This window comes from Anopheles ziemanni, chromosome 3 (assembly GCF_943734765.1).
Source record: "Anopheles ziemanni chromosome 3, idAnoZiCoDA_A2_x.2, whole genome shotgun sequence".
NCBI lineage: Eukaryota > Metazoa > Arthropoda > Insecta > Diptera > Culicidae > Anopheles > Anopheles ziemanni.
Genome location: NC_080706.1, coordinates 97,137,323 through 97,156,492, shown reverse-complemented (window position 1 = coordinate 97,156,492; position 19,170 = coordinate 97,137,323). Strand labels below are relative to the sequence as shown.

Genomic DNA, 19,170 nt, shown 5'->3' with positions numbered 1-19,170 from the left:
TTACGAGACTTTTTCCCTTTGGTGTACGTGGATAGTCAGTCCTCTTCGTACAGGGGAGGGTCCGGTCTCGGTTGAGATTCGAACCCATGCCGTCGAGGTGATGCGTCCCGGCGCTCTTGGGCTGATTGTCTAACTGCTCGGCTGTCGCGGACCGCTACGGTATCTAGACTGTATCAATATGACGAAACTTTACACAATAGATTCGACTGCAATTCGAAGGGATTTGGATCTTAGTAACAGCTTCCGTCCACAAGACTTCCAGGAATGCAGGAAGCAGGAATGAATAAAATGATTGTTGTGTTATAAATTCGTGTGTTTATGTTTTTTATTCTGTTGATTCTCAAATTCGCAACTCATTATGAACATACAGCATACACAAAAAACAAAGACAACAATAGTGGAGACGTGTTGATAAAATACTAGGCGTCTCCATTTAGTTGAAATGCCGAAAATGTAATAAAATTGAAAAATAGACATAAATTGATGAATTCAACAGGCTATATTTTGATTTATCATACAAAGGTCACGCGAAGGGTCGAGAAAACATAAATGAGCCATACATTTTATTCTACCATTTGTATGTTTTGAATGGATGACTGCAAATATTTACAGCGATGTTGATATGTTTATACAACCGGCTAAACCAGTTCGGACAGTTATCGTGCCAATGACCCATCGTTTGGGATCAGGAATGTGATGAGAGCAACTTTGCTTGCTTTTTCACTTTCTTTCACTATTTTGCCTGTTGACAGGTAGGAATGAATTGCATTCTGTATAAAACAAGCAAAAGTTATAAATATTTCATTCGAAAATATTTTGCAAGTAAGCCGTTCATTGACACACACATCAGGAAGCGTTTGGCTTATTTTTAACACCACATCGTCCGTTTGCGAAACGAAACGTTGTCGTTTTTCATCCTGAGTTTATCTGAAACAGATGGTCACCACTTGATGCTGCAAAGGATGGCGGTATTCAAATGTTTCAGCTGCCAATGGGATAGCAGTTTTGTTCTACCATTATATGAACTTAGGAAAAGTTAAGGCTTATTTGTAATTTCTTGTTCAAAACAAAGTATTTTGAAAATGTTACTCCGTGAAACATATTTAACAAACGCAAAACGGTCGATGTTCACACGGCTGTGAATCTATAATGAAAAGGGTGATCGCTATACTAACATATGGCTACCGAAATTTGCCACCCAAGGTTACAACCTTCGAAACAACACCGATATTTCCCATTCTTTGTTGATAGATAGTTCAACACCAACCCAAAGCAATCTGTACGAACTTTGGTAATTTTTAAATATAGTACACGTGCGACGTCACAAAAACACCTTTTTTTGTACAATTTAATACTCCTCATACGTTGCGATGGGTTTCAGCTAACGGTGACCTTTGTTGTTATGTTAGTAATACGATCTTTCGTTTTTTTTACACTAACGCAGCACATATTTTTCAATTTGTACACAAAACTGTCACCTTCACAGAAGTTCAAAGCCGAAAACGGCGCAATTTTTAAATGATCGACGCTATAACCTACTGCAAAGGAAAAGCGTGTGACCGGAGTCGACCTGAAGGCAAAGATAAAATTCAAAACCAAGCCGGTATGACACGCCCCTCAAACGAGATCCAATGTTTTGCAACGATCAAAATTCGCAGAATTTGAGTCGACAGGGTATGTCTTGTATTTTCGAGGCGGAAATCTGTTCAACCAAAACACCGACGGTGTACCGTGTGCACTTCTCCCGAGGGACGGTACGAAAAGACAGCAACAATTTATGACAGTCGTGTGTCGTCGGTTAGCTTTATGCGGCACTTTCTCAACGCCATAACATGCGAATTAATGCTGCCTGCGATCGGTGGGTGGAAAGAACGAAACAAACGATATTTTATGAGCTTTCTCCTGAAGCATCTAATGGTTTAGAATGAGAGAAAGATTAAGGCCTCTGTAGACGTAGTACCGTAGCAAGTAGACGTTTGTAATCTGTTTACCTTTTAGGGATAAAACCAATCTATTAGATAAAATGCTAACCCTTCTAAATACGAAAACAGTGAAATAAATTCTGTTGACTCGTGACAACATTTTCAAACTAGCAAAAACCAAAACTCTATGCAAAATTGTTCACTTATCTTCCAAACCCACGTGAATGTGTACAGGTATCTTAATCGTTTTATTTTCGAATTCATTAACATCGCTATCCCGTTTCGCTGACGCTTCCCTGACGCCGGTTACAAAATCGGAGTGGACAAAAATTTATGACCTACACTCCAACCTCCCATGCTATTTTTGTTTTTTCTTTCATGCGATCTTTCACTTCCTGTGTTTCACTCAAATTGGTTGTGGTTTTATTTTGGCTATGTTGCTCGCATTCATTATTGGTTAACCATCGTACCCGAGGATGATTGCTCTTGATTTTTATTGGTATAGTATTATTTTATATATTTGGACAAATTTGTTCATATGGTAAAGTAAAAACCAATCGTATTATTATATAAATTTTATACTCGAACTTTATCGTACACTTTCATCAGTGTTTTGCAATGTTTAAGTAATAACAAAGAAACAACGCTAAGCCATTTCCAATTTGATAAAATTTATATAAAAAAGACAAGAAAGCTTCTGCAGATCTGCTGGGTTTGGTAGATATTCCCCTTAGAAACTCGATCAAATCAAGAAATTCTTCAAACGAAAATGAGGAAGAACCAAAGCAAAAGGCAAGAAAAGAAAAACAAACGGCGGCAATCATTTGAGCCGGTTCTCTATCTCCCCAGCTGCAGAAAACCGGCCGAAATTTCGGATCCCGCCTCGTCCTGTCGCATAAATAATGCCCCACCACCGAAAAGTGTGTGCAAAAACCGAAAGATCGCAACATTTTTTGTTTTTTCTTTCTTTTCGCAACCGTCCTGGTACATAAAGGCCGATTCTGGCGGACCGCGATCCCATTAGTTCCACAGCTTACGGCTGATGGTGTTGCGTTCGGTTGACCTTCGAAGAGATTCTGCTAGTTAGAGGCTCAAAGTAGAAGTTAAGTGCTGATCTAGTTGCACTACTATCATCTATTGTTTCGATTGGAATCTACGTACGATCAGCACCTGAGAAAATGCCGATTGTATCCCGGGCTGTAAACAAACCGGCCGAGGTGAATGGCTCTAAGGCGAAGGCTGAAGCAGCCGTAAAGAAAGATACGAAGACCGGAACAACACTGCATCAATCTAAGTCGAAGTTCTACCCGGTGAAATTCGATAACGAAGGTGTAAGTAACCAAAAAAGTGCCATTAATTAATCTTTTACAATGATGAGGTGTAGAGGTGGATGGAAATGTAGACATGGATATTGAAAGCTATGGTAATGGAATTAATCATTCTAGCCTATTACGTAAATTCATGAGATGGCCAAAAGCATTATATTGCAATTTTCGATTGTTAGAAATGGGTGCTTCGTGAAGGAACTCCTAATCCCTTGATGACTTTTACTGGAAAGTTCGACGAAAAAAAGCGTATAAAAATGTACAAGTATTCAGTGATTTGATAAGGCAAGGAGGAACCTCTTCGTTATTGGGTTGTGGTTGTGCCGGATGCAATCTTTGTCGTGCAAACAAGGCAATTAAACTAGATGATTGAGTGGTTAAATGTGTTTATGCGTTCCTAGAAGTGTCTGTTGTCGTACCATCCGAGCACCAAGTTGAAATTTGCGAAAATTAAAAGAATGAAAAAATGGACGAAGATGTCCGATGGTGGATTTAAATTTAGCCTGTGCCAAAAGATTTTTCACGAGATCTGATATTTAATGATAAAAAAGATGATCCGTACCGAATGTTTTCCAATGAAACCCTTTTCTTGTGTCCGATAAAAACAAACTCGTATACAAGTATAACTATGTATAAATTTAAGTAATGTTCTAACAATAATTTGAGATGAAACCCACTGGTACCCGGCGCAGCGATACAGTTCTATTTAAAAATACAATTCGATTATACTTTTAAAGTAAAAAACCCAAATATTGTGTTAGCGATACTTCAATAGTTTCAATTTATAGCAGTTTCATCTTTTTTTGTAGCACTTTATTTTTTAACGTAAGATTAACTTCATTTTTCACAACAATAGCGAAACTTGCAAAAGCTAAAGAACAGCTGAACTTAACCAACACCGAAAAAAATTCTGAGTATAACACATGCCGATAATATAATTTCGAAAAAAGATTTTTTATAAAATCCGACACTTTTCCCGGTTTTTAAATGCGCAACAATAACTATCGAGTATTAACATTTATGGCTCTCTATCCTTTATTGTAGATTTATTTCCTGAAGCCCGACCCAAGTGAGCCACCGCTGCCGGGAGTCCAGGAATACTACCGCCTGCGCGAAGAATGCCTCAGCAAGGGGACGCTCTTCGAGGATCCAGACTTTCCAGCGGATGAGTCTTCTATCCACCTGATGCCCACGCCTTGCAACCACTCGCACTTCGAATGGCTGCGACCACAGGAAATCGATCCCAATGCGATCTTTGCCAACGAGGGATTTTCCCGTTTCGCTGTCAAACAAGGGGCACTGGGAGATTGCTGGTTGTTGGCGGCCGCTGCAAACTTAACGATTTTCCCACAGCTTTTCCACCGGGTCGTTCCGGAGGATAATGATATGATCAGGGGTGGACGCAAGGGTGTCGACTATGCCGGCATCTTCCATTTTCGTTTCTGGCGCTTCGGTCAGTGGTATGACGTAGTCATTGACGATCGACTGCCAACGCAAAACGGTCAACTGGTGTATATCAAGTCTACGCAGCACGAGTTCTGGAGCGCTCTGCTAGAGAAAGCATATGCGAAGCTTTTCGGTACATACGAAGCGCTGGTTGGTGGATCGGCCAGTGAGGCTATGGAGGACTTCACCGGCGGTGTAACAGAGATGTACCAAATGAAGGATGCTCCTGAAAATCTGTATGAAATAATCGAGCATGGCTGCAATGCTTACGCCATGTTTGCTTGTTCTTTGAAGGTTCGTCCTGGTCAAAAACCAGAAGATCCAACGCCGGAAGGGCTTATCACCGGGCACGCCTACTCCATCACGAAAGCGTTGGAGGTGGATATTAAAACCCCTAAGTTTCAGGGTAAGGTAAAACTATTGCGTTTGCGCAATCCGTGGGGAAATTCGGCCGAATGGAATGGGGCCTGGTCGGACCAGAGTTCCGAATGGAAGTTCATAGACGAAGCCACCAAAAAGAAGATGGGACTTACGTTTGCGAACGATGGTGAGTTCTGGATGTCCTTTGCGGACTTTAAAAGCCAGTTCGACAAGCTCGAGATGTGCCATCTGACTCCGGATTGTCCGATTGTGAGAGACTCCGAAGGTACCTTCAAATGGAAGACATCAGCCTTCGAGGGCGAATGGGTCCGGGGAAGTACGGCTGGCGGTTGTAGGAACTACATGAGCACTTTCTGGCGCAATCCGCAGTACTTGATAGATATAGCCAAGCCCGAGGAAGGACAGGACCAAAGCACGGTGATCGTATCTCTGATCCAGAAGAACCGTCGTTCCAAGAGGAACAAAGGAATCAATTGCCTGCCAATCGGCTACGCGCTCTACAAGGTCGATCCAAAAGATATTCAGCAGCAAAAACCTCTAACTGCAGAGTTTTTCAATCGCGACGATAATGGATCTACGACATTCATCAATCTGCGTGAAAATACATCCCGGTTCCAGGTCGAGCCTGGTACCTACGTTATCGTGCCGTCAACCTTCAACCAACACCAGGAAGGAGAATTTTTGATTCGGGTCTTTTCTGAGACTCCCAACAGTATGCTGGAAAATGACAGCCCTGTTGGCCTTAATGAACCAAAGGTAGGAATCCAATTGAACGTTAACGCCTTATCCACATCGGGCATTTTGTCTTCTATACTTGTTCCACATTATACCGCAACTCTACCTTTTTGGTACATAACTCCATAGAAATGTTTTACATAATATCCTCTGCATGTATTAGTAAATAACTGCCTGTATAAAATTCTTTAATTCTTACATAACACCAACTAGCCGGGTTCCACCCAGGATCCATCAGGCAAAGTAAGTTCTCGCAGAATGAGCATGGGATTGGTTCTAGCGTTAACACTCTGCCGAGCGAGTAAAATGTGCTTGTAACCAACCGAAAAAAAAAAGTTTCTTGAGTTCTAATCTTCGCGCTTGGACTGTTTGTAGGATATCGACACGGAAGAATTCAAGAAAGAGTTGGTTTCAATGGAGAAGCTGTTCCACGATGTGGCTGGAGAGGATGGCGAAGTAGACTGGATGGAGCTGAAGATGTTGTTGGATCGTGCCTTTGAGAATGACATTGCCAAGGCGGCGGAAGGAATTACAAAACTGTATCAGGGTAAAGGCACGGATCCAGGTCTAGAGAAGCAGGAAGTAATGCTTGAGCGAGGTAAGATCTAAACATCAACGCTGGGATTGTTATCGTTCGCTATGTTATGTCATCATCTTCACTTACAGCCTACCTTACCGACCATGGCTTCTCTAAGGATGCCTGCCGTTCGATGGTAGCTATGTTGGATGCAGATGGGTCGGGCAAGCTGGGATTCAGCGAATTCCAGAAGCTCCTGAACGACATTGCTCGCTGGAAGGCTATCTTCAAGGAGTACGATTTCGATCACAACGGACACCTTAGTCCATTTGAGCTGCGAACAGCGCTGGAGTCGGCCGGCTTCACTCTAAACAACCATATCATTAACAAACTGATGCACCGTTATAGCTCGAAAGAGGGTCAGATCTGGTTCGACGATTTTATCACCTGTGCCGTCAAAATCCGCACCATGTTCGGTAAGATAGAATCACGTGTACAACAATGTTTACCGTTGGGGATATTTATCAAACTTGCATCGATTTCTTCCCCTACATAGATATCTTCAACACCCGAGACAAAAACAACAAGAAGGAAATTTCCTTTAAGCTGGAAGAATGGATTTCGCAAACGATTTACTCATAAGAAGATGTGTTGCGTGTGGCTTGATCACTGTAGAGCGCCGTCATTCGAAGAGCTGCTGATGAACTAAGATTAACGATTCTATCAAGTTAGCCAGACAATACTAAAACAATGTTTAAGATCATAACAATATCAGTTGGTATATGATTTGCATTGTCCACATTCTACAATGAGTTAGTACTCTAACAATAGTTTACATTTGGTGTACATTTACTAACCGGATTTGGTACAAGGGATCTTCAATAATAATTATTGAAGGAAATGTCACATATTTTTTTTATTTTGTTGAATAAAAATTCTTCTTCGCACATCAACTAGGGCATGAACGATAGATTTTTCCTTCACTTAAATGAATCGTTCGATGAAACAAACTCGGTGATTTTGTTGTTCTCTCCCAGATTGAATTCCTACTGTGTTTCGAAGCAACAAACATGTGTTTCACTGTCTGGCAAACAAACGGAAAACTCTTGTTTTAATGTGTTCCTGGTGACGGCATTTTAAATATAGGACACATGTTCCGCCATATGCCGTGGGTTGGCCTTTTTTACGACAACGATTTATTTATTTCCTGTATTCACTTCGATCCTGTCCCTTTTGGGTTCAGACTGTCTCCAGATGGGTATATTTGTTCCGAAATACCTGACCTTCGCATTTCGCAGATGGCTATAGCGCTTATTTATGTACTCTGCGGTACAATATGATGTTTTATATTCACCTGCATCTCTAAAATCAACATAAACTACGACAAATTACTAAGTTGATAAAGGTTCATAGGGAGGGAAAGTTCATTCACCTCGGGTTTTCACAAATGTTTCTAGGGTAAATCGATAGAAATTAATCAAATTTCAAGGGCACGTCAACACGTCGCCAACATCATGGCTCCTCCTTGGAAAGCCGGTAGCCAACAAAACGCAGGGAAATGGATTCATACAAAAAAGTCTCCTACCCGCGGGCCATATTTTCTATGTTTTATGCGGCGCCAGAAACGCGACCAACACAGACAAAACAACACCAACCGGGTTGACCGTGACCGTGAAGCTGTTCGCCTAGGGGTGCGGGAAAATCCGGGGAAAAGAAGATAGAGTGCGCGTGACAGTCATTCCTGGTTGCTTCACGTTGGACAGCAGTGACGTAAAGGGAATCATCTTTTCACGAAAGAAAAATAGTACGATTTAAATAAATAACATATTTTGTGGCAATAATGGTTTCCAGTTCCAATAAATAATCAAAATTTACTAATTTCTATGCTGTTGCATGGTAGAACCCTCCCTTCAAAACAATCAACCAAATCAGGAACCGCAGCGTTCTGTGTTTTGTGCTTCGAATAAAAATACGTCCATCAAGTGAATGCAAAAGGGAGACCGAAAATTAAAACTAACAAAAAACGAATCCGGTACACACCGCACTACAATCTCCCAGCTTCAATCGGCGTCTGGGATTTTGGCGACCAGCAGACCCCGACCGGTCCTCACGCTGGCGTCCGCGTATTATCCATCATTCGCACAATGGAGTTGCCTGCCTGAGCCAAAGCGTGCGTCCCAGTAGCTCCAACACAAACCCCAACAACTGCCCTTCGTGAACCGAAGACGAACGAAATCGCGCTTACGATCGTAGAAGGCGACGCGCGAACCGTCAGTTCAACATTGCACGGTGGCGCGTTCAGTTCGCTTCCGCGGGTTACGTGGTGGCGCACGTGTTGTATAGAAATTTTGCGCGAGCTTAGCAGCAGCTTTGGAGCAGTACTTTCCGAAGGGCTGGGAAATCCGCGAAATATTCGTCACCGGCTGGAAAAATGCCCGTTCTAACGCGCAGCAATCGGCCGGAGGAGCTGTTCAAAGGTTCGAATGGAACGACGATCAAACCGACGCTCCACCAATCGCGAACCCGTTTCCTTCCGGTGGAGTTTGATCGCAATGGTGTAAGTGTTTTCGGAAATTTTAAGAAGAAAATAAACCCTCTTTGTGGTAAATAAAGCAGGGTAATATTGTGAAAACATATTATTAACACCAGCACAACAGTACAATTGTTCCCATTATCTTCTCTTAAAAAACGCGTCGAATGAGTTGCAAATATGTCGATCTACTAGGAACAGTGTCGTTTCTTTGTCGAGGAAAAATGGGGAACACGGAGTAGCTGTATAGCCGTGGTTATGTTTAAATATAGACTGTGCCAAACGTCCCAGCGTTCTAGGACATCTTCCCAAAAAAATAATTTTTGGTCCCATTTCCAACAATTTTCCCAACGTGCACACATGTCCGTTGCACTGTGCCAATCATGAAAAACACATACGAAAATCCTGTGCTAAGTGACCGTTGCAAACTGCGGTTTTCTCTCCCCACCTGGGGTCTAATTGCGCGCGATGTGATACCAATTAGATTGTGCTGTAATAAAATGGAAAAAAAAAACAACGAACGCCGACACAAACTGACCTTCGAAAATCGGCGACCGTGACCGGCAACAACTAGGAAGCATCGCTCGAGAGCATGTCACGACCGTCAGAAAGAGTTCTTCGTGGTCTCGATACCATGAACCGTATTCTGCGATAATGTGGCCTCATCGTGAGATTGTGAGGGCACCGAAATGTTTATGTACTCTTTGTTTTTTTTTTCATATACATATATATTCGGTGCCTGTACGTTGATACTGGTTTTGTTTTTTCTTAATTCACCCTTTTCTCACTTCCTTGCCACCACCGTGAAGATCCCATTTGCCTTTCTGAATGGCGGGAAAAACAAAAACCCTGTCAAGAACCGGTTTTCTCCGGGTTGGCTTTGTTATTTGGACCTTTTTGAGAGCAGTTGATTCTTCTGCATGTTGGCCATGTTTCGCGATAGCCTTGTGGTTTGGCAAACATCAAACCCTTCTGTGTTGCCACTACGCTTTGCGTTTCTTGTTTAATAAAGCCCGTCTTATCAGTCGTTCATTTTTGAGGCAAGTTTAGTAGTTACATTTGCCTTTTGCTTGCACTGACGTCCATCACGAACGAACTAGGTTTCGCTAACCGATCGATACATTTTTATTGGTTGGTAAAGTTATCTACTAGATAGCAACTTTGTTCCCGATAGGTCTCACTGTATGAGTTCAATTTCTTTTATAAAATAATTGAACGTTGTCTATGTCAAATCCTTCTAAATTTATAAATTTGTAAAACGATTGATTCGATGTACATAAGAATCTTTTTACTCATTAACATAAATAACTGCACAATAATCCGAACATATTGTCGTGCGTGACTCACCGCCACGATAAGCCGATAGTGGTAGTTACATTAAAGTGGTATGACCACAAAAAATGCTGTATCCTATATTCGTGATAAGCAATAGCGCAAACAAGAGATATTTTTTCCCTCGAAACCCCTTATGACATTGTGAAATACATCAACATTTACATGTCGATGACGCTTTTGGGGTTCTTTGTGATAAAGCAACTTTTTCCTATGTTGTAAACAAACAAAGAAGCAAAACAAGGAAATTTAGGTTCTCTTCCCCAGCGAAACCAATCGGTTATCATCACTTAGCGAAGCATGATGCTCGTGGAACAATGTGTTAGCGTTAATGTGAGGAGTTAATTAAACCTAAGCGCTTCTGTGCACAATCCAAGGTTATGCTCCTGTTTTTATTATTTCATGCAAATCAGTAAAACAAAACTTGATTACAGACACTCTGGAAGTTTCATTTAACACGCTTTCGTAAGTTCGTGCACTTTGTTGTCTCGACTACGGACTACGAATGGATCGATATTTTTTACGGTTGAATCATCAGACATAACTTGCTCCAACTAACAAATTTAACATCGCTGGAATTGGAAGTAATAATAATCCATCATCCATTCAGGTGTCTTTGTGGTAGGTCATGAAAAATTGGTATTTTAATTATAGCAGCTATTACTGTAAATTTATTATCGTTAGAACCGAGTGCTGCAAGATGGGAAAAAATGTATCTCGATTCTCTAGCAGAACGGACAATGAATCAAGTGGAGACACTTAGACGCATAGACAGACAACAAGACTTCGTGCTTTCGTTCGGTGGCAGACTAATCCAAACGACTGCGAATGATGTGAATCTATTAACATCTCCTTTTTCATTCAATAGCGAATACCGACTAGCGACGACCGTCTTGTTCCATTTTGACCTTGGGTTATACATTCGATGATACGAGGATGGGAAGTCTCAGGCGGGAATTGTAACCGGAACAGAATGGCCATACCATGGCGTTTAGCGTAATTGAATTGAGTAAAATGGACCGTGACACTCCCCGCGAAAATGGTGGGACGCACCTTATTTACCGGCAATTATTTTATTACATTTGAAGCTTAACAAACCCGCTGGGAATTACAGCAACTTCATTCATCATTGCAATTCATTATGTTACTTTTTTAGAAGCTGTACGCAAAACCGGATCCAGACCGACCCGCGCACATTCAGGACTACTATAAGCTACGTACGGAATGCCTTCGCAACAGGACGCTTTTCGAGGATCCCGAGTTCCTCGCTGACGACTCTTCGCTCTATATCCCGGACGATTTGAGCTCACCGTCCCCTTACAAGTGGCTACGTCCACATGAAATCAGCCCCGAGGCGGTATTCGTCTCCGATGGATTCTCGCGCTTCGACATCCAACAAGGAGAACTTGGGGACTGCTGGTTGCTGGCGGCCGCCGCCAATCTGACGATTTTCCCGGTGCTCTTCAACCGAGTCGTGCCGGAGGATAATGATGCGATTAAGGGTGGCCGAAAAGGCGTGGACTATGCGGGCATCTTCCATTTTCGCTTCTGGCGTTTCGGCCAGTGGTACGATGTGGTAGTCGACGATCGGCTACCGACGTATCGCGGCAAGCTGGTCTATATCAAGTCATCCACGCAGAACGAATTCTGGAGCGCCCTGCTGGAGAAGGCGTACGCAAAGCTGTTTGGTTCATATCAAGCACTGATCGGGGGCTCGGCCAGTGAGGCAATGGAGGACTTCACCGGCGGACTTACGGAAGCCTACGATATGAAGGAGGTGCCGAAGAACCTATTCGAGATGATTGGGAAGGGCTGCCAAAGTTACGCCATGTTTTCGTGCAGTATTCCAGCACCACCCCGCGAGATGGAGATTACGACGGCTCAGGGACTGGTCAAGGGTCACGCGTACTCGATCACGAAAGCGCAAGCGGTGGACATCGAGACACCACGGGTGAAGGGAAAGATCCAGCTGCTCCGCCTGCGCAATCCGTGGGGAAACCATAACGAATGGAACGGTGCCTGGTCGGACAAAAGTGCCGAGTGGCGTTATATTTCGGAAGAGTCCAAAACCGCGCTGGGCCTTACTTTTGAGGTAGACGGCGAGTTCTGGATGTCGTATCCTGACTTCCTCAAGTACTTCGAGCGCGTGGAGATGTGTCACCTTAGCCCAGATTGTCCAATCGCGCAGCAGCAAGGACGGTTCGCCTGGAAGCAGTCGTCCTTCGAAGGCGAATGGGTACGGGGAAGTACGGCCGGGGGTTGTCGCAACTTTCCGGACACTTTCTGGCACAACCCACAGTACATTGTCAACCTCGAGGATCCGGACGAGGACGATGACGAGCAACAGTGTACGATGATCGTGTCACTGATCCAGAAGAACCGTCGTTCGAAACGCAATAAAGGAATCGAGTGCCTAACCATCGGTTTCGCTGTTTATCGCGTGGAACTGACCGATCTAAAGCAGAAGCCACTGCCAAAATCATTTTTCATAAATCAATTATCGGCCGCGAAATCTACGTTCATTAATATGCGTGAGGTAACGTGCCGCTTCAGATTTAACCCGGGCATGTACGTCATCGTGCCGTCAACCTACGACCCGAACGAGGAGGGCGAGTTTATGATCCGAGTGTTTTCCGAGACAGCCAGCAACATGAAGGAAAATGACAGCACTATCGGTGTTGGTGTGCCAATGGTGAGTATTGGGATGGGCGGTGATTTTTTTTTGTACTTTCTTATTCCGGCATGAGTTAGTTTGGCAGCTCGTGAATGAACTGATCAAAGGATCGCTATTAGTTTGCACCACACGGCAGTTGCCTTCCACTCAGATAGTTTTTGATTAGTTACCAGCACCAGCAAAGGCATGTTTTAGATGCATCTAGTATATTGCACTCTTTTTGTAAATAACATCATTGTTAAAGGATCGCAACCCAAAACTGCCTGTCCCTGTCCGCCCGCCTCAGAAACCAGAAGCGAACGTAAGTTTTTGTCTTGATAGTAGAAGCATGAGTACGCTTGAAGCATGGCAAAATAAAAGCAATAGTGAAAGGCAATCGATAAACTGGTTGACTTCCACACGTAGGATCTCGAATCTTCGGTAACGGATGCGCAAAGGATGACAATGGAGCGTCTGTTCGTAGAGGTGGCAGGAGAGGATGGCGAGGTGGATTGGATGGAACTGAAACTGGTGCTCGATCGCTGTTTCCGGGAGGACATCGTGAAGGCATCTCGAGGAATCTCACAAACCTACCAAACCCGAGCCACGCCACCGGAGAAAGGGGAACCTTCCGTACAAGAACCCACGTCGATGCAAGCAGATATCTGTGGATTGTGGACGATGCTCCAGAAATTCATTCTAAACTTTGCTGGCGGAGATAACCGACATGTAGCAAGCAATGCTACAACCACGACGGAACAGGATGAGCTTATTCGTAGTGAGCATGTTCCAACAGTGCACGGTAATTGTCCACCTTCTATCTAAAAGTTAGGTATGTTCGTTACCAACTGCATCAATTCCTATGTATTACTTCGTTACAGCTGACCTGACGAACTCTGGCTTTTCGAAGGACGCCTGTCGATCGATGGTAGCAATGTTGGACGATGACGGATCGGGCAAACTGGGCCTAATCGAGTTTCAGAAGCTACTGACAGACATTGCCCGCTGGAAGGCCGTCTTTAAGCAGTATGACACCAATCAGAGTGGACATCTCAACCCGTTTGAGCTTCGGTCAGCCTTGCAGTCGGCAGGATATACGCTGAACAATCATATTGTGAATATGCTGATGCATCGGTACGGGTCGAAGGAGGCTGAAATCTGGTTCGATGATTTTATTACTTGTGCTGTTAAGATCCGCACCATGTTCGGTGAGTTTAAGCTGAATTTCCCTACCACTTCTTTCAAGTGGTCCTTCACTTAACGTTGTGCTTTGCCCTCCGATGATTGCAGATATTTTCCGAGCACGAGATGTCTTTAAACGCAATGAAGCGAAGTTTACACTAGAGGAATGGATAGTGAAAACCATCTACTCGTGAAGTGGCCAAAAAATCATAAAACCCTCAGGGAGGCTTCTGAAGTGAAGCAACCAGATGAAGGTTTGGTGAGTGAAGCATAAGATTCTAGATTAAGTTTTAATTTATATTGTTATAAATTGGTGGTTTACATTACAACAACAGTCTCTGCATTGGTTTGATCTGTTCATAAACAAATAAAGCCTTACACCGTGATGTTCGAGAAATATTTGTTTTTATTCGGAATAAAGGATTAAAAATGGTGGGATGGGAAAGTAGAATAGGTTATTTTATTTTGTAGAAGTACGCAGATTCATAGCTGTTTTCAACGACGTTCAAGGTTTTTGATGAACGACATCTGCAATAAAATCATTCAAAACAAACATACACTGTTTTACGTTTTTATATAACAAAGTTTGGATTCAAACTTACCGATCGCATGTCGACATTCTGCAGCGCACAGGACGAAATCGATTAATTCGATCTGGGCTCGGTCAAGCTTTTCGACCTGTCGCAACACTTTGCACAGTATTCGGTTGTTTATGTTGAAACCTGAAGACCGCAATGCACTTCGCAGTTCCTTGCGATCTAGTTCACCACTGCCATCCGTATCGTACAGCCTGAAGACGCATTCCCACTGGTACACATCGCGCACGATCGTACGAAATTGATCGTATCCGAGGACCTTTTCGTCGCCTGTACGAGATATCAGCAATTTGGTGATTTGCTCTAGCTCTACTCGGCGTGAATTGTCATCTTGTTCAAGTAAATTGCCGATAGATTGTGCCTCACGTCTGCGATGTATCGAATGTAGCCAGAAGCAGGAGCATATTTGTTGCAGGTAGGAAAAGATCTTTCTCCAAGGGGAGGAAGCAGCACGTTTGGAGTGTGTAGCATTCAAGTCCTTCTTATTTGTTGAGCCACAAGTGGTCCGATAGAAGAAGTGTTTCCACAGGATCTCTTGTAGCCTATGCTGATCGATTCGTTGTTTCGAGTCGGTCAGATTGTAGAATGCATCCGCCAGCAATGGCCACCTCGGTGAGTCGAACAGTTGATTCTGCTCGGGGACACGATCGTCGATCGTGCCAAAGCATAGAATGGCATCGTTTTCATGTAGTGTGTTTCCCTGCGTGGTGAAGATGCGCAGCAAGAACTCGCCTTCCTCCCTTGGCTCGAACGTCGATGGAATGACAAGGTACAGTCCAGGATCCAGGTTTAACCGACAGCTCACCTCACGCGCGTTAATGTAGATGGATCTACCAACGATGGCGTGGTCACTGTTCTTGAAGAACTCCATCGGTACCGGTTTCTGACGGAGATCCTCTCTCGTCACGCGATACACGATGAAACCAATCGTGAGACTGGGGAGTGCATCGATCCGGCGAAACTTTTGGCTTAACGCAATAACCACGGACGAACTGGAAGTGCTTTGCTGAACGTTGACCGTGTACTGCGGATTCAGTGAAAACGTTTCCAGGAAGGTCACGTTACCACCGGCGGTTGTGTCACATATCCATTGGCCATCGAGGGAGCTCACCTGCCAGCGAAAGATACTTTGCGATGGTACTTCATCTGACTCGCCCTCCTCGATACTGTGCAGTTCCGGCGAGAGATGGCAGACCTCCAATCGGTCAAAGTATTTGATGAAATCATTCAGCTCGATCCAAAACTCGCCATCGTTCTCGATCGTCAAACCCATTCGTTTGCGTTCTCGAGCATCGATTGCATTCCACTCGCGAGATTTGTCGCTCCAGCGGCCATTCCATTCTCCTCCCATACCCCACGGATTGCGCACCCGTAGCAGTCTTACCGAAGATGTACCCTCACTGTGCAGGCCCTCGATCGTGTGAACTTTGGAAATGGAGTACGCGTGGCCTCGCAGGAGTCCTTCGCCAGTAGGGATAGTTTCCCCCGATGGATCACTCTGCCAGAATGTAGAAAATTTTATTATCAAATTGCGACAAACAACCACAAACAATCAAACCTCGTCCTGCTAACCTTTAAATTGCAAGCAAACAGAGATCCCAGCTCAAAACCGCCACATAGAATATCCCACAGCTGCTCCTCCTTTCCAATAATCTTTTTAGGATTGAAAAACTCAGTCAGACCTCCCGTAAGATCCTGCATCGCCTCCCGCGCTGTTCCGCCATCGAGCGCCCCAAAGGATCCGTAAAACTTCGCGTACGCTTTCTCCAGTAAAGCGCTCCAGAACTCGTTCCGACTGGCAGATCGTCCGAAAATCAGCTTCCCATCGGCATCCGTCGGCAGTCTGTCATCGATCACCACCTCAACCCACTGGCCGAACTGCCAGAAGCGGAAATGAAATATTCCCGCGTACTGGTCACCCTCGAATCCATTATCTTCCGGAATGACCCGCTTGAACAGCCACGGGTGAGCAGTTAGGTTGGCGGCAGCCGTTAACAACCAACAATCGTTCAACGCACCCTGGCAGATGTCGAACCGTGACGCACCATCTACGAAGAATCGCGCCTTGGGGGTGATATCGTGCGGCCTCCGCCAACGGACGTTGGCGATGTTCGGCATCGCAAGGGAACGTTCGGTCGCGGGAAAGTCCGGGTCTTTGAAAAGGGTTTTTTGAGCAAGACATTCTTGCCTTAAATGATAGAAGTTTTGGTACTGATTCGATGCTTCGTATATGGCCTATGTGGAGACAAAGAAAAATCAGTTATTTTTATTCGCTTATCAAAGGAAATGCCTGATGATTAGTTTTTTCTATAATACGAATGTTTTTATTTTTTCAATGGAACTATCGTTCAAATATGTTTAATATCGTTCAAATATGTTTAATAATAAAAACACATGAATCACCATCGCGATTATCAATGGTATGGAATGCGCTTCAGTTGACTGTTCGCGAAACAGCTGTTCATATTTCAAACATAAAGAAGGGAAATTCCTTTTTGTTTTTTTCGTATCATCCGTCACAATGTTTTACAGCTTGAATTAAATGAAATGAATTAGTTCCAACTAAAACAAAACCAAAACCTGTGAAAAACAGGATAGTCCAACACTGATGACCTTTTCAAGGACCCGAGGAGCACCCCGTGATTGACAAAACTGTTTGGTGATAACGATTCCCCTCCTTGTTCTGCTTACGATGGAATTTACAACATGTTTAACACACTTTCTTATAGCAATATTTTATATTACCTCGTCGTTTCTGAATGTAACAGGCATAAACCGTGACCCCGTCGATACCCTGTCGAACACATGGCCCTTCTGCTTAGATTCGTCACTACTTTTAAATGGATCGTTGGGAGCCATGCTTGCAACAGGTGCAGACTTATCGGCCATGGCCACGCTTAACTTTAATTTGCCACACCAGAAACACTCACTGCTTGGGCACTTACATAGGGAACTTAATAGATAATTTAACCTCTGCTCATTCAAAGGTGCTAACAGCTTTTCCTTTGATTAACCAGCGCTTTCTGATATCGATCGTCTAACGCGTGTCTCGTGGCAAGTTTTTTGTTCACTTGTTTCTTGGCACCTCACTTGACTGGGTCATACGTTACGGGTCGAGAGAGCAGCTTGTGGATGAGATCGTATCCGCGGTTATTGTCGTTCTTGTTTTCGTTACGGTACGGTTCCAACTGATGTAAATTCACACACAATATTGGCTTTACGCGGACGCGCGATTCCTTATCGCGGTCGAAGCGACAGAACGACCAGTAATGGGAGAGAAAGAGATAGAGCAGGAGTATCCCCATGTGGGGAACTTTTAATCATGAAAATTCTAACTACAGCACTATGTCGTCGTTCCCTTTGTTGAAGACGATCTTGAAACTGTCACGATTGCGGCGTACGCACCGCTAGGTTGCACTTCCTGCCAACAACTTGCATCACTTTCCGGTGCACCTTGTAAGCAGCTATTGCTGCGCCAACCTGGCGACCCTCAAAATGCCGGTGACTTTGTAAAACACCGCTAGCCTGTACGGTAGCATATGGACAACAACCGAAGCTTCCTTTATGTTTATGTGCGGTGGGATTTGCGTCTCGATTAACTGTTTATCTGTAGGTACAACATCCACCAGCACTGGAAGGTATACTTTTAAAAGCACTTGCGAGTATTGAGTATCTGTTTATTGAACGTTATTCTAACGTAAACAGAACCGCAAGACCACAACTTGTCGCGGCCACGACCATGGTCAAATGATATCGACGAGAGACACCACAAGCAGGAGAAGCTCGACTATGCTCAGAGAATATGCTTGTGAAGCATGGGAGCGATGATTTTAATGATTCTGGTGTTTCCTCCCCACTGCCGGGGATACTGATAATAGAAGCGTTTTGAATGGCGTTAGGTACATTAAAAACCGGATTTGAAATTTATTCCGGTTTTGTGAATATCGCATAAAACAAGAATCGTTACCATTTCCAAATCGTTTGCATGTTTACTATTTGACTTTTCAGAAATATATTAAAATATTGAAGACATGCGTGGAAAGAGCAAATTCCGAAATGATAACAGAATGAAGATGGCACGTGTCCGTGAAATTTTAAAAAATCAACTGATTCAAATCGATAATATTTTTCGTTAATCAAAATCTGACTTTAATATAGTGCCTGTTTGTGTACCAGGTACATACGCATCATTGTGTAAAGAATTAATGAATAAAAATACAAACCCCCTTTAAATTGCATGGGTATTATTTTGGGCTGGAACGAAAGCTATGTTCGACTAATTCCTGTTTTTATCTTGACTTTCGATTTTAATCGAAAAAAATGGTAATTTGCTTATTTTTAGTTGATATTTTACTTACTTTAAGAGCTGGTCGTTATGAAGAATGCAATGTCACAACGTTTTCGACAACATCCACGTGAAGACCTTCCCGCTGGAAAACTACATTGCGTAGGTCGTGTAGATCAACATGCGGTATTTCAACAGCCGGCTCTGGATGAGGCATCTTTCCAGACCTTTATAAATATACTCATGGAACAGAATGTCAGAAATCG

At 43.6% G+C, this 19,170-nt stretch overlaps 2 protein-coding genes and 1 pseudogene across 2 annotated transcripts; 2 read left to right on the top strand and 1 right to left on the bottom strand.

The window, feature by feature from the left end:
- Positions 1–3,100: 3,100 nt before the first annotated feature.
- LOC131285967 (calpain-A-like) lies at positions 3,101–6,968 on the top strand (annotated as a pseudogene).
- A 1,789-nt stretch (positions 6,969–8,757) lies between these two features.
- LOC131286063 (calpain-A-like) lies at positions 8,758–14,217 on the top strand. The gene is made up of 5 exons (XM_058314926.1): positions 8,758–8,883; positions 11,345–12,871; positions 13,268–13,399; positions 13,728–14,049; positions 14,132–14,217. The coding sequence occupies exons 1-5, from the start codon at positions 8,758–8,760 to the stop codon at positions 14,215–14,217; spliced, it is 2,193 nt and encodes a 730-aa protein (XP_058170909.1).
- Positions 14,218–14,528: 311 nt separating this feature from the next.
- Positions 14,529–17,478, bottom strand: LOC131285966 (calpain-B-like). Its single transcript, XM_058314820.1, has 4 exons — positions 17,365–17,478; positions 16,192–16,854; positions 14,626–16,117; positions 14,529–14,551 (listed from the first exon to the last, which is right to left on the bottom strand). The coding sequence occupies exons 1-4, from the start codon at positions 17,476–17,478 to the stop codon at positions 14,529–14,531; spliced, it is 2,292 nt and encodes a 763-aa protein (XP_058170803.1).
- Positions 17,479–19,170: the final 1,692 nt, after the last annotated feature.